The 15,717-nt window shown below is 39.2% G+C and overlaps 1 protein-coding gene across 5 annotated transcripts in view; it reads right to left on the reverse strand.

Annotated features, from left to right (window-relative positions):
- PRDM2 (PR/SET domain 2) overlaps window positions 1–15,717 on the reverse strand; it is a 121,979-nt gene that overhangs the window by 100,173 nt on the left and 6,089 nt on the right. For 4 of the 5 annotated variants that reach the window (XR_016438718.1, XR_016438719.1, XM_090024106.1 and 1 more), the window contains exon 2: window positions 6,968–7,041. The exons of the other annotated variant lie outside the window; for it this stretch is intronic. Coding sequence is in view for 2 of the 4 variants with exons in the window: in XM_090024106.1 (XP_089880232.1) it covers window positions 6,968–6,976 (9 nt within the window). In the remaining 2 variants the exon portion in view is untranslated. The remainder of the gene's footprint in view (window positions 1–6,967; window positions 7,042–15,717) is intronic. 5 annotated transcript variants of the gene reach the window in all.

Here is a 15,717-nt window from a genome sequence, read left to right on the forward strand (position 1 = left end):
GCTTTATGCCAAGAACAGATGTATTCATTGTACTGTATATTACAGCTGTGTGTTGTATATCACAGCCATTCACTGCCAGTTCCTCTTCAACCTAACCATTCTAAGTATCAAAGGAATAATAAAGAGTCTTAACTCCTCAGAGGGAACTCAAGAGGGTACATATAGATGTACAAAGGACCTGAGCTTCAGAGAACTATTACTACAGGTAAATGCAGCAATTTTCTACCCCCGCAAAGTCACATAACCTTGATAGAGCATCATATTTAGTGACTGTAAAGCAAGAGGAATGTAAAACAAATGCTGTTCATAAGTAACACTGAAGAACCATTTGTTTAACATACTCTGGCAGTCATTTAAATACCATATCATCCAAAAAAGGTCATTTTTCAGGATCACTCTAGTCAGCCATCAGTGCTCTTCATTAATACACTCCATTATCAAAAATAAATTTTGTGTTGATGGCTACTGCCCTGAGATATTTTTGATGCACTATCGGCTTTAGCAGCTCACTATGGGTACAACTAGAAGAAAGTTCTAGCATTTGAAAGCTTTTTTTTCTCCCTTCTCCATCCTAACCTCCTATTACATACATATTTAAATCATGCAGCGTTTAATAAACACACTCACCTACTCAGCAGAACCAAGTTGGGAAGCTTTCCATGGCTAGTGGGAAAGCCCAACCCAAGCATTTGTCCCTATATTAAGTATTAATTAACATATAGTCTATCAATGCGACTTGCCAAGTGCTGTGATGCATTGTTTTCTATAGTTCTCAGAGACCGCTCCTATGCCTCTATCATTGTTATCATTTCCCTAGGTAGAATGAAAATACAACAGTCATCAAATTTATCCTGCTACTGCTTCAGTAACATTGTAACAGTTGCAAAAACATGAGCTAGAGAACTGTGTGCAAGAGAGACTGGCCCAAATATTTGAAATGATAGAAGACCCCACCCCCCCACCTGCAACAGCGGACAGCCTGAGTAGAAAGCACCCTTCTCCTTCATTTGCTGTAGGTGGAAATCTAAAGAGCAAAAGAAAGCGTCAAGCTGCCTTTCCAAAAGTCAGAAAGAGACGGACATAAGTTCAAGATAGTTTCATAGTTTCATAGTAGCTAGAGTCGGAAGGGACCTAGGTAGATCATCTAGTCCGACCCCCTGCCTTGGCAGGAAAGAGCACCGGGGTCAGATGACCCCGGCAAGGTGCTCATCTAACTTCCTTTTAAAAATCCCCAGGCTAGGAGCCTGCACCACTTCCCCTGGAAGCCGGTTCCAGGCCCTAGCCGCCCTGACTGTGAAGTAGCGCCTCCTAATATCTAATCTAAACCTACCCTCCGCCAGCTTGTGACCGTTATTCCTGGTCACTCCTGGCAGCACACGGGGGAACAGGGACTCCCCCAATACCTGCTGATCCCCCCTGACCAGTTTGTAGCAGGCCACAAGGTCCCCCCTTAACCTTCTCTTGTGGAGGCTAAACAGGTTCAGGTCCCGTAGCCTCTCCTCATAAGGCCTGCCCTGCTGACCCCTGATCATACGAGTGGCCCTCCTCTGGACTCTTTCCATATCGTCCACGTCCCTCTTGAAGTGCGGCGCCCAGAACTGGACGCAGTACTCCAGCTGCGGCCTGACCAGTGCCGCATAGAGGGGGAGGATCACCTCCCTGGACCTGCTCGAGATGCATCTGTGGATGCATGACAGGGTACGGTTGGCCTTCTTGACTGCCTCCCCACACTGCTGGCGCATGTTCATGGTGGAGTCAATGACGACTCCAAGATCCTTTTCCGTCTCCGTGCTGGCAAGAGGGGAGTTCCCCAACCTGTAAGTGTGGTGCCGGTTCTTCCTCCCCATGTGCAACACCTTGCACTTATCAGTGTTAAACCCCATCCTATTCTCATCCGCCCACCGTTGCAACCTGTCAAGGTCAGCTTGTAGCCTATTGCACCCTTCTAGTGCACCCACATCCCCCCACATCTTAGTGTCATCAGCAAACTTGAACAGGGTGCTTTCTACCCCCTCATCCAAGTCACTGATGAAGATGTTGAACAGCGCGGGCCCGAGGACCGAGCCCTGGGGGACCCCACTGCCCACGTCCTTCCAGGTCGAGAAGAACCCATACACTACCACCCTCTGGGTGCGGCCCTCCAACCAGTTGGCGACCCATTTGACTGTGTGGGCATCGACACCACAGTCTCCCAGCTTTTTGATGAGGACAGGGTGAGAGACAGTGTCGAAAGCCTTCCGGAAGTCCAGAAAGACTACCTCCACAGCAACCCCTGCGTCTAATGATTTGGTGACCTGATCGTAAAAGGCCACCAGGTTGGTCTGACAAGACCTGCCACTGATGAACCCGTGTTGGTTGCCCCTGAGCATGCATTCCCCCGCAAGGCCCTCCTGGATGTGTGCCAGGATAATTTTTTCAAAGAGCTTACCCGGGATTGAGGTAAGACTAACTGGCCTGTAATTTCCCGGGTCCTCTTTTTTTCCCTTTTTGAAGATAGGGACCACATTGGCCCTCTTCCAGTCCTCCGGCACCTCACCAGAGCACCACGAGTGCTCATAGAGCCGCGCCAGGGGTCCCGCAATGACCTCGGCCAGTTCCTGTAGAACCCTAGGGTGAAGATCATCCGGACCAGCGGATACTACTTAGCCTTCAACAAATGTACAATAAGCAACATCCGAGTGGACTGAAAACAGTGATCAGAGTCCTAGCACCTTCCTGGTTTTTAGCCTTTGGAAACTAATGGGGATGAACTTCCCATCACTGCATTCCGCTTGGACCTCAGCAGAGGCACTCTACACTTAAAGGTCATACTGGCCTTTGACTGGTGGGCTTCTACGATCATATAGGGAAAAAATGCAAGATGACAGTATTGATTATGAGATTTTTGAGGTCTGAATATTCACAATCTGGTCACAACTAGGCAGACAAGAAATTATGACTAACGCATGTTTTCCCCCATTAAATTGCTTGCGTCTCAGCTTTCATTCTGAAAGAATATCAGTAAGCCACAGTCAATCAGCCAAAAATCAACACTGTTTAATTTTGTGTGCTTAGGCTCATCAGAAGTGAATCCCAGAATACTAGTGCTACTTTCCAGCCTACAAGACTTGCAAACAGCTCTAATAATAGATAGTTACTAAAACTTTATTTATATAAAATATAAAATCAGCGCTTAAAAATGGTATCTATTTACACAAGTTTAAAAGCTGATCACATACAGCTCACTGAATGCAGCCATAAGAATTCTATACTCATTGCACAAATTGAGCTCACAAGTCCATGTACAAGAACATTACTGGCAATGGTCTCACTCATGGCACAAGCTTTACACCTCACAAAAACTAACAAAACATTATTTGATACAATATACAATGTACCAAAATCTGTTCTGTTAAATTATTGCAACTCAAACTTTCTTGCAACTTGAATGCAGTTACATAAGCCTACTCCAGAGCAACAGTTGCCGGCTGGGGACTGTGGCCTATCAAATGCAGAAATTCTAGGGTTTTGGTCACAGACATCTAAATAGCTTTTGCTAAAAAGATTTTGGGGTTATTCAATTTGTTACGCATGTAACAATCAATGTTTACAGACCACTGGGATAAAACCTGCCTGAAAGAGTCGAGAGAAGCCCAAAATGAGACTGTAGCACTAAAATTCTTCGAATTTTTTTATTTTCTCCAAGTACCAAAGCAACTTATTCAACTCCATCATTACTCTTCAGACTTGTCACTGTGAAGTTACATAAAAGCAGGGTTGCTAGCACTCACATTTGCAGTGCACTGAATGGCTAAAAACAAATGTTGGTTTTTGGTTTAAATAAAGCATTAGCATTTGGAGGGGTAAAAATTTACCCTAAGAGCAAATGGAAGAAAAAGGTTAGATCAACTTCATGCAACCTTTCTGAAGCAGTGTCACTTTCATTACCGTAGTAAAATAAAACCACATGCAATGTAAACACAATAATAGCACATATCAGGGCAGAAGCATTTTTGTACATTAAATTTGAAGGGACTAAGCTCATCTTAAAGATATATGAAGGACAGAATGCATGGAAGGAAAGGCCAATGAAAGGGATAAAGTGAATTAGAAGATGGCAAAAGGGACAATTAAGTCATGAAGCTGAGACGGAGAACAAGGCAAAGGGAGTCCATTCAAAACAGTAAAATGTTCTCTGAATGGCTAAAGGTCCTTGGTTTGGCTGCTCCTGCAACAACTACTACTGGCTGCGATGTTAATATACAATTTGGCAGAGTTTTGGAAGAAATTATTTATAACAACAAGTGACTGTGCACCAACAAGCTTAACTTAAATTGAAGAGCCATGCTCTAAATTTTGGGGGAAAGTGGGGTTAAGAATGTTATTTGCCTACTTAAGCAACTGTTATCACCACTACCCTTTCTAAATGGCTCTCCATCCAATTTCCCCAGGTGATACACAGCTTCTCTCCATAATCCCAATGCATTTGGAGATGTAGCAGATGTTATGCATCAAAGATCTAAGTTTATTTTAAAGCTATTTACTTAACTATTTCATTAAACATTTTGCATATCAGAGAAATCGAGAACATGTGCTGATAATCCCAAAGCAATTTTCATGACTATTGTTCTTCAAGGAACAACAGAAGTATTACCCTACTTAAATAAGTATCCCAGTGTTCAAGAATTTTCCTAGCCTTATTTTCTTCAATATAGATAAAAACCATGCAAAAAAGTATGTCTGAAATCATTTTCCAGGACTGCTTCAAGAATGTTATGGAGCGATCCAGGAAAATAATAAAAATATTTTTTGCATAATCTGTGACAGATAAAGCCTCACTGGCTTGAGGGGTCATTTATATAACAATAAAAGTAGAGACAGACAGAATGATGTAATACAAAGACACCTGGAAGATATTCGGCATCAGTCAAAGACAGTTCTTATATAGACCTGGCATTACAGCTTGTCAACAGTGAATAGGTGACAAAGGCACTGCAAAAAAACAAAAACGCCAAAGTTGGTGCTAAAGAGACACTTAGTTTGAATGGAAACTAAATCCTAAACTGCCAGGTAAGCTCTGTGCATTTTGGAGACCAAGCAAAAAGGAAGAGATGTCCGTTTTCAACTATAAGAAAATTCCTTACGGCAGAGACTTCTTATTACTGGTCTGTAAAATGCCGTATACATGGCACTGCATTTATAACAACAACAACAATCCAACAGAAGAATGAGTAGATTTTCCTAGAAAACTCAAATTGTGCTGAACTTCGGAAATAAAATGATTGTGGAAGAAAAAAGTGGAGGTGGAGGGCAATGGAAAGGAAGAACTATCCACAGTAAGTTCTGGAATTGCCATCCCTGGACATCTTTAAGAGCAAGTTAGACCTACCCTTGGACTAGGATGGTTTAGTCAGGGGGTTGGACTAGATTACCTCCTGAGGTCCTTTCCAACCTCCTGCTATTCTATGATCCAGTGAATTATCAAAGACTGAATTTGGAGCTGTCACATTCTCAGCACTATTTCTAGTGCACTTCGGTAACTGCTGCAACAAAATTACCATTCAAACAGAGTATTTCCACTGTTCCCTGTTATGTCACAGAGCATGTGCAAAACAAATTTTACTAACAAAAAAAAGTTTGGATGCACTTAATGCAACTGTGATGCAGTTATTTCCAGCCACTCCAAGCATGACTGCAAAGGCCACTTAGATACATTAGCATTAGTGTTACAATGAATACAAAAAAAAAAGAGACCACATTTCCTTATATGCTGCTTAGTTTGATTGGTAGAAGATTTTATAGCAATGTTTATTATAAATATGTATTAGAATACTTCTCTGCTTCTGCAAAACATAACAGAAGAGGAACAAGAGAGGAGAAATCCCACCAACCAATTCCACATTACAATTAGTTATAATCATCTCTCTGGAGTAGTGCTGGTCCGGTGTACTTTACTGTAGTAGCGCTTCTGTTCTATGTTGATGGAGATAAAGTAATTACATTATTCCTGAATGGCATGTTTGGTGCATGAGAGCAATAAAAGCCCTCATTAGAAACAGGGAATATTAAGGAAAAATAAAACCACACGGCTAACTGCTTTACATTATTCTGCATTCAAGGTTGTTTCTGGCCACAGAAACAACAAGAAACATCTGCTTTTAGCAGTTATTTTCAGTGAACTCAAAAAACTGATGAGAATCCTTCACTATCATATCCTACACTTCCATTCCCTTCTGGAGAGGAACTTAAATCCACCCAAAATGAGGAACATTTATAAAAGTGAGAGAGGTGTTCATGTACCCCATAAATATTCATATGTTAAAAAAAAAAAAGTATGCGTGCATCTATAAAGTGAGCATATATAAAGCAACCCTAGCCGATTACAAGCAAGTCCAGAAAAAATAAAATCATTTGGCACTGATCAGAAGAACTTGCTCCAGGACACACCAAAGCTGTGTATCAGGATATTTTTATATCTACACAGTAGATTGCTAGTTTATTTTTTTTTTTAAATGCACTTTACTTTTCATTATCTGTCCTTCAAATTTGTTCTGAAGAAAGAATTTTTAGGAATTGGAATAATGTGAAGGTTTCTTGTTGAATCAGTCTCAAATCACCACAGTAGATGAATGTGGGTTTTCAGAAAGATGAAGTCTGCAATTTTCAAAATGTTCTTATAAGTAGATGAACTACAAGTACAGACTGAAATGGGTTTCCTGGAGAGGTGTTCTTTTAAGTGGTGCCAGACACAATGTCTTACATCTGAGTAGGGTATATTCAAAAAGAAAAGCCAAGTTAAATCAAAGTAAGGTAAAGTTCACAAACACTGTGGGTAGAAAAGAACTATGAAATTTAATGATAGCAAAGATTGTAAAGAACAGAGTAACATTCTGGTTTTCAGGTGGATAACTGGTACTTTTGTTGTAAATTATTAACTATTCTAACATCTAAGTAAAGCACTTTGATAAAGTCTTACATTTAAACTCACCTGATTCATTTTGAATTCCTGTTGTGTTCTGAAAAGATACACACAACAAAGAAACTTCTTTGATTACATGAGCCCTAAAAAGAAAAACAGACAATTGTCATACGTACCTACCTACAGATTTACAGTGATTTGAAACTACACATAGATTGGTGGAGTTCTTTTTAAAAAGAAGGGATTTTCAAATGGCAGTGTATTACTTTATACCTATGGGGGCGGGGGCAGCAACCTTTTTTGGCAGGTGCGCCACAGACTAAGCCCTTAACCCACCCAGAGTGCCACTCAAATCCTTTCCCGTGCCTATGTGCTGTTCTGCTTTTTGCTCCCTGCCCAATGTGCTGCGCTGCCTTTTGCTCCCTGCCCTGTACTCCCAGCCTGATCTGTTGCTCTTCTTTCTGTCCCCTGTCCTGTCATACACACAAGCTGCCCAGGCCACTTGTAGCACATGTGCCATGGGTTGGCCACCCCTGCTTTAGACCATATTTGCTTCAGGCTACAGCACTGCCAATGCAATTGAACAAAATTTCGTCTTCAAAACAAGGAAGAGATCCCCATCGTGATTTTTTTTCTATTGCACCATCTTAAACTGCGACAAGAATATTCTAATAACCGGCATCAATTGAATAACTAAAAACAAATCAATCGTGGTAACATTTAGCAATGCAAAGCACTGCTAAAGACTTGGACTGACACAGAGATTTAATTCAGCCCAGAGTCATGATGCTTGCCCCCAGTATTTCAGAGCAGTCTGAAAGGACTTAGCTGCACAGTTCTCAATAATGGCAAGAATTATGCAATTAAGTCTTTACTCACCAACTCTAAAACAAGGAGGTTTTACTTAAATTTTAGTATAGTATGCATTAAAGTACTCAAACCAGTTTACTGCATGTTAGCATTTTTAATAAACAAATTTCTGTGATTTGAAAGGGCCTGCTTCTGTAAATACTCCAGATAGACAGATAGAGCTTGAAACCTCTATGCATGTAACTATAGTCATCAGGAAAACACTACACCTGAGAGTTAGCAATTTGTTATGCTTTTTATGTACAAGGAATTATTGTTGGAAGTTGCAACACAACTGTTACACTGATATTAGGCAGTAAATTCAATGTACTATACAGTATCACCTCTCTCAGAGATTCAGTGTCTAACAAAAAATTCTCCTGGATAAGGAAACCTCTTGTAGCGTTCTGTTCTACTTTGAAAAACTTATTTTCACCTGCACAGCACTTAACAGACCTGTGTTTAGAGAAATAAGCTGATAAACACACATTTAGGACCCAATCTTGCAACTGGCTCCTTGTATGGAATGATCTACCCACGTAGAACCAGTTACAGATGAGGACCTCAACTGGAATCACTTAGGCACATGGGAAGAGGGAATACCTTTTTAGAACATAATTATGATGTTCTGAAATATGTCTGATGGATGTGCTGAAGACAGTCAGTCCAAAATAGTACTGTACATTTCAGTCCCAATATATCCACCATCCTACCTAGAGCCTCAAATGTGACTTTCCAAATTAGCAGCAGCAATGAAATCCAAAAAAGCATATAATGCTCAAAACTTTCTACTTCTATTTTCAATAAGTTGTGAAATGGGAAATATTTTGATGGCTCCTCCCACATATTTTCCATCCTCAGCATGGATACCTTCACTCCTCTTTCTCTTTCTCTCTCTCTCTCTAAGTAATGCACTTTTTACATTAGATAAAAGATCCCTAAAATACAATGCATGGACTCCTGTTGGTCTGCTGAGCATATGCTAGCACTCTGCTGAAAGCAAGCTGATCATATGGGGTAATTAAATAAAAAGCAGAAGTAGACAGTATGACAAACTTCTCTCCAGAGATGTGGCTGGCATCATGAAAAAGTTGAGCAATTTTTAGCAATGCTGCAATTTAAGCATGTATTCATTGCTGAAATGGATTACATATCAATATCTATGCCATTTTAGAGCTGAAATATTATGGACACTAATACAGGCATTCAGAAATGTTGTAGCTTGAAAGAGAAATGTATTTTTAGTACAATAAATGTCTTGTTTATGCTCTGTTGAGCTTCATATCCAAAAGCAATTACTGATGGGAAAAATGCAGTTGAGTTGTATTATGTTCAGAAGACAACTTGGCATTTTTTTTATATTTCTGAGACATCTGGACACAGCAATACTTGAGGAATTTCACTGAAAAACAGTAATGAAAGCACAGGGAACATCTTTTGCAATGTTTTACCTAGGACTACAGACAAATTATTGCAAAAGATGAGGATGAAAAACATTTCCTGAAAAAAGCGAATGTACAATATCGCCACTACTCTGCCACTAAACATTTGCTATTTGACACAGACTAACAAGAAGCACAAATGTATACACTGAGGGGTAAGAGTACAGGAAAACTACCAGGTTAAAACATGGAATAAGGCATTTATTAAAAAGAAAAAAACCCAAGCATCCTTATCTATGTAATTAAGGCAGTTATAGATAGACTCCTGAAATGGAGAGAACTGTAAACACTCAATTCACTACACCTAAATTACACCATTTAATTTTTCATTTTGTTCTGTTCGAACAATGAAGACAGCTTGATTGTTCTACTTCTCACATTCTTCTTCATTACTGAGATATAGATTTTAACCAACATAAAACAGATTTTAAATCTGACAACTTCTTCCCCCTCCCAAAGAAATCAAGTATTTAAAGGCTGTATAAAACTTTTCTTTTTTTTAGTTTAACAAAATATTAAAAGTCTTGGGTAATCTCCCTGAAAGAATCTCCAACACAAGAAAGAGAAGGGAACTTCATTTAACTCTTCTATACACATACACACACACAAGATATTTAGATATCTTTATCTAAAAATATATATATAGCTGGGGAGAGTTTTCTAATGTGAACAGTGCTAAAGGTTAATTAAAAAAATTACTACACATTTGCCTTAGTCCAAAGTAAAGAGCTTGCTGCTTGTAAGACAAAATTAGAGAAATTAAATTAAGCTTAAAGTACAAAGTTAGCCATAACCTGTTTTCATCCAGATGTCAATTTAAAATTCATGTTTCATTTGAAAGTGTTGTGCAGGCTTTTGTTACAAGTCATGCTTAAGTTCCGTAACTGAAATGGATTTAAGATTCTTTTTTTCAATTTATTTTCCCACTTCAGTTCCTTGCAAAGAGCAAGTTTGACAGTTCAGTTGTTAATTGCATGAGAAAATCATCATCATACAGATAGTTAGCTGGCTTCTTTATACCCCAAAAATGTAGTGTCAAAAGAATTTTTTTTTTGACATTAGCAATTTCTAGAAGGCAGCCAAATAGATCAGAGAGAGAAACAGAGGGAGTACGCTGAATAAAATAAAAGACTAAGACCCCGAGTCTGGAAACACTTGGGCATCACAACAATACTGTCCATGTCTGAGGTGCGAATGAGTTCACCAATGTAAAGTTACTCACACAAGTAACTGTTTGCAAGCAGAGTCAAGACCTATTGATATAATAAGAATTTTAAAATATGCCTAAGCATTTATCTTATTAGATGGACAATGTATATCAAGGAAATTATGTTGCCTTTGTTTAGGATCAAGAGAATCCAGTCATCCCATGCTGAGAGAAATTAGGGTAAATCTACTAAAAAGAATTACAGCTGCATTATTACTATGGGAAGCTCACATAAGCAGCTGAAACAAATTAGACAGCAGTAAAAATATTTTATCTCAGTGCTTGCACTCATTGTGTTCAGCAGCAGCATGTACTTGCATCTAAACAGATAAGCCAGACAAGAATGTAATATCTAAATATTGTTCCTTTCCAGCACTATAGCAAGAGTCCCAAAACTGTATCGATTACTGTACTCTAAATTATGGCAATATCCTATCTTCAATAAATTATTGATGCTGATAATCCTGTTTCTAGGAGCCAGAGTACACAATCCTTCACATGTAATAACATGTTCAAGTTGGAATTGGGAAGGAAGGCCAGTTACCTTCACAATAAACAGCTATAATCAAGCAATAACATTCACCATCCAGACAGTTTACTGGGCAATTAGTTGATAGCTATCTACTTAATTTTCCAGACGGTGGTTAAAATTACTTGTAAAGGAACCAAAAAACCACCGTTTCATTTCTATTGAATCCAACATCCAAGAGTTCTGAGAATGGTTTTCAAGTTTTAAAACACTGTAATAACCATTTTATGTTGCCAATCAACTGGCAGGATAACAGCAGACACCAAAATTAAATAACAAAAATGGCAAGTATATTATAACAGAGCTAAGTGAGGTTCATAAAGGGCAAGACATGAGACTGGTTTCAAGATTAAGCGGTTTTTGTTAATATTTCTAATATTAATGCTTAAGCAGTGTCCTTAAAATATTTTAAGTAGTTTCCTTTACACGAAACGCCTACAGCACTGGCTTAGGATATTTCAATCTTTCCACTAAAAACAACTAATCAAACACTGCTGGAAAACAGATGTAAAGCAAGTATTAAAAAAGTGAAATACTTAAGGAAACTGTAACTTGACTCCAACATAATAATCGTCTCAAACCAGGAATAACACTCTATAGCCTGTTCTTTGTTTTACATGTAATTCCTTAAAGGTAACTGTCCATGGACTATAACTAGCCTTGAGCAATCTGTGAAATAATGAATAGACAAAAAGCCATTGCCTCCACATAAAAATTAACAAGGAGAAACACATTATGGCTTAAGAATCAAATACACATACCTTCTTCCAAATAGAAAACACAACACAAGCAAGATTGAGGCTGCTGAACAGTACATAGAGATTAACAGTAAATGTAGAAGAATGTGATGCATATTAGGTTGCCTTTGATGACTAGGGAGATACTAAGCATTATTCTCTACTAGTCTCATGGAAAAGGAAAAGGATTAACATTTCTTCTGTCTTGGTTATACTGTAGATTATTAAAAATCCTGTGAAAGAAATATCACTGGACACATTTAGGAAGGTTAGATTTGTTTTCTCCAGCCACCCTCTTTGGCTTCCTAATTTTCAAATTATCTAGCATGACAATTATAACACTTTCCCTCTGACTAGAGAGGATTCTCCCCTCTGCTTTTACCAGCAACACCGATACAATTATGGCCAAATCAATTTGAAATGTTCCCTTAATTAGATATGTGCAATGAACAAGACTCCCCTTATAATTGCTAAGTAAAAAACAAAATGCAAAGGAGAACTCAGGATTGAGTTAAATATAGATTTACAAGCTGAATGCCCCTGAACTCCCCATCGTGGAATTCAGCACAAAAAAAAATCCAGCCTCAATTCTGAATGAAGCTTCTCTTTATAGTTCATTCATCAGGCAGTCTCAGAAGTATCATTTAAAGTCTGCATCCTTCATTCATATAAAATAAGGAAAAATAAAAACAAAGAAATGCATGAAGATTTCATACGGGGTGACCTTGGTACTGGTTCTTTTTGGACTTTATATCAACATTTGGTTTTCTAAAAGTTCCTTTATAGTAAGCAAAATATAGGTGGAAAATGTAAACACCAATCTCGAACAGTCACTTTCTCTATAAAGCCCTGGGATCGTCAGTGCAAAGGAAGCTGAATTTTGATCTCCATTACGCAGGTATCAATCCAATGAATTTGTTATTCTAGACTTATGGTGGTACATTTGGGAATAGAATGAGACGCAACATTTAAAAGGTGGAAACAAGAAAAACTAGCATCAAATGTCCAGTTTTGCACCTCCCCTCCCCTACTACAGAAAGCGGGGGAAACAAAAATAGGGGCTGGGGTACATGGCTTATGAAGAGAGGCTGAGGGAACTGGGCTTAAGTCTGCCGAAGAAAAGACGGAGGGGAGGATTGAATAGCAGCCTAAAGAGGGGTCCAAAGAGGATGGAGCTGGACTGTTCTCAGTGGCGGCAGATGACAGAACAAAGATCAATGGGCTCAAGCTGCAGCAAGGGAGATTTCGGTTGGATACAAGGAAAAACTCTCACTAGGAGGGTAGTAAAACTCTGGAATAGGTTACCCAGAGAGGTTGTGGACTCTCCATCCTTGGAGGTTTTTAAGACCCAGCAAGACAAAACCTTGGCTGGGATGATATAGTTAGACATGGTCCTGCTTTGAGCAGGGGACTGACCTACTGAGGTCCTTTCCAACCCCAATTTTCTATGAATCTATGATCCAATCATTTGTTCTTACCTCTTAGCTGACTCACTTGTTTACATGCGCTTTAAGAGCATACACCAACTGCACACGCTTCCTCAGCCTGATGAGGGGTATTTAAATCCAAAAGCTTGCTAAGAACTTTTCCAACTATTTGAGTTGGTCTAATAAAAGATGTCAGATTTACCCGAAGAACCTTGTCTGCTTATGTCCTTAGACCAACACAGCTACAACCTATACCCCTTTATAAAAAGGGGACTTATGCGTAGCAGTTTTTCCCAATGCAGTGATTCTTAATGAAGGTGCTGCAACACCCTGGGGAGCCGTAATGTGCCTTCAAGGGTGTCATGAGGTGCCACCACTCTTACGTGTGCAAACAACTACACCTAATTCACAACATAAACCCAAAGATTTCAAAAAAGAATCTACAGTATCAAAAACACTCTGACCTGTTGTGGTCTTCTGCCTTCTTTGCAGCAGAAGAACTGTTCTATTATTTTTCTATAGTCAAGATATGAGTGAAAGCCATATGCTGAGGGGCTCCTTGAATCTAAAAATGATGGAAACCTCTGTTCTAATCCTTATGTACTCTATGAAGTATACTTTTCAAGTTTATTTTTAAATATATAATATTGGCCGCATTTGACAGTTTTATTGTAAACACAAATGACAAAGACTAAATGTAAATTTCCAGTAGTCCAACTATCTGGAAGTGTCCAGTATTCTCAGATATGGTTTCAAACTGCACATTGGGTATAACCTTTTCCTCTCCCCACTTCTACAGTACTCTAACAGGAAAGGTGGTAGAAGGGGCAGTTAGTTGAGCCAGTATCCTCCTCCCTACTTTTCCCATTACGTGAAAAAAGTAGAGTAGAAAGAGAGGAATGACATCGTTTTTTCATCAACAAAAACTGCTCATTTCCTGCTAAGAGAAGGCACCTTCAAGCTCCCATATGTAGTTCATACATCAGAGGGAAAGTCTGCCATCACAGAGTTTGAGCACACATGACCTTCTTCCTGTAAGAGAGCACATAACCTTTAAAAATGCAAATACTGAATATTACTGCAGGCCTTTGTAGTAAATTGTTTAAGGGCAAACGCTCAACACCAAATAAATGTCTCCACCTAAACCTCACACATTTTGCTTTGTTTTGTTTCGTTTTGTATTTTATGTTAACACTATGGAAATGGTCAAGTAGCAAGAGGAAAAAAATATGTTCATCTCATTGACTCCTCAAAAGAAGATATTTTCTTAAAAAGACACCAGATATTTCGAGGAAGATGACAAATACTGAAGTAATATTTGGATAAATTAAATGGAAAGGCAGTTTCACTGCATCCTCCACCAAAACACTGTTTTATCATTTTGTTCAGACCTAATCACTCACAGAATCAGATTCTTAACCTTCATACAGAAATAATGTACTTAGAGACATTCTCTCTCTGGGGAAGAATTTACTGTTGCCAAAATCATCATCTATCAACACTGGGGTAGCACTAGGCAATTTTTGACCACCATGACAATAAAACTTTGAAAAAAGATTATGTAAGATGAAAATACCAGACAGGAGTCAGGGTTCCTAGAATAGGCATAAGTTCATTTAATGTTCGGTTTTTATGCATGTATCTACCAAATGTATACTTTTAAAATCTGCATCAATTACATGCAATTATTTTGCCCAGTTATACAGCTCACAGCTCTGTCCCCATTTTGGTTTTATCCAACCACTACACAAAGGCTTTGTTCTGTTATTATGTTCACCATCACCCTCTCCCCAACCCTGACCAGATGTCTTTTTTTACATCTAAACGTTGATCGTCTCATACTGTCTTTGTCCATTTCCAGAAGTGCCTGCATGTTCTGTTTTAGGTCTTTTTACAAACCACACCCAAACTCAGCAGATGACAGTGGGACACCAGCAACAATGGAAGGAAGCCTTGGCTATTTTTATCTCCTAGTAAGAAGCAGACCCCTTTAAGAGCAACTCCCAAGAGACTAGAGGAAGGGAACGCCTGCCCCATAAATTACTGAAGGGGAGTTTAAGAGGGATTACTCAACCGTTTCTACCAGGAGAGGGTGTCCAGATGCCTACAAGAGTCTTTACATCATTCTCAAGGGAAAAAAAACAAATAATCACAGGAGCTTCCAAACCTGATGCACAAACTGAAAAAAGTCTAGAGCAAGGGTTGGCAATGTTTTCTGGCAGCAGGCCAAAATGACCAAGCTCGGTGGGCAGATAAGCCTTATTTCAGGAAGAACTTCTCCTCTGCCAGAGTCTAATTGCTGTGCAGCACAGGTAGAGCTCTCTCTCCACAAAAGCCTCCAGCACCTTGATGGAGTACAGTGCAGGAAGAGCCTCCCACTACCGAATGTGGCTGAAACCATGGCTCTGCGGGCCGCACCCAGCTCACAGGCCAGAAGTTCATGACTCCTGGCCTAGAGACATTTTAAAAAGCTTAAATAAGTCTATAAATTGTATCCTCATGAGATGTGAAGTAGTCCTATATAAATTAATTGGATAGGTTCACCATGCTCAGTTGAGAGTAAAACTTTGATTCTTTCCAAAAAAAAATCCAGCAAAAATTAGGTATTGCAAAACACCTGCCACTAGA

This window comes from Crocodylus siamensis, chromosome 12, assembly GCF_052110815.1.
Source record: "Crocodylus siamensis isolate JL-2025a chromosome 12, ASM5211081v1, whole genome shotgun sequence".
Taxonomy (NCBI): domain Eukaryota; kingdom Metazoa; phylum Chordata; order Crocodylia; family Crocodylidae; genus Crocodylus; species Crocodylus siamensis.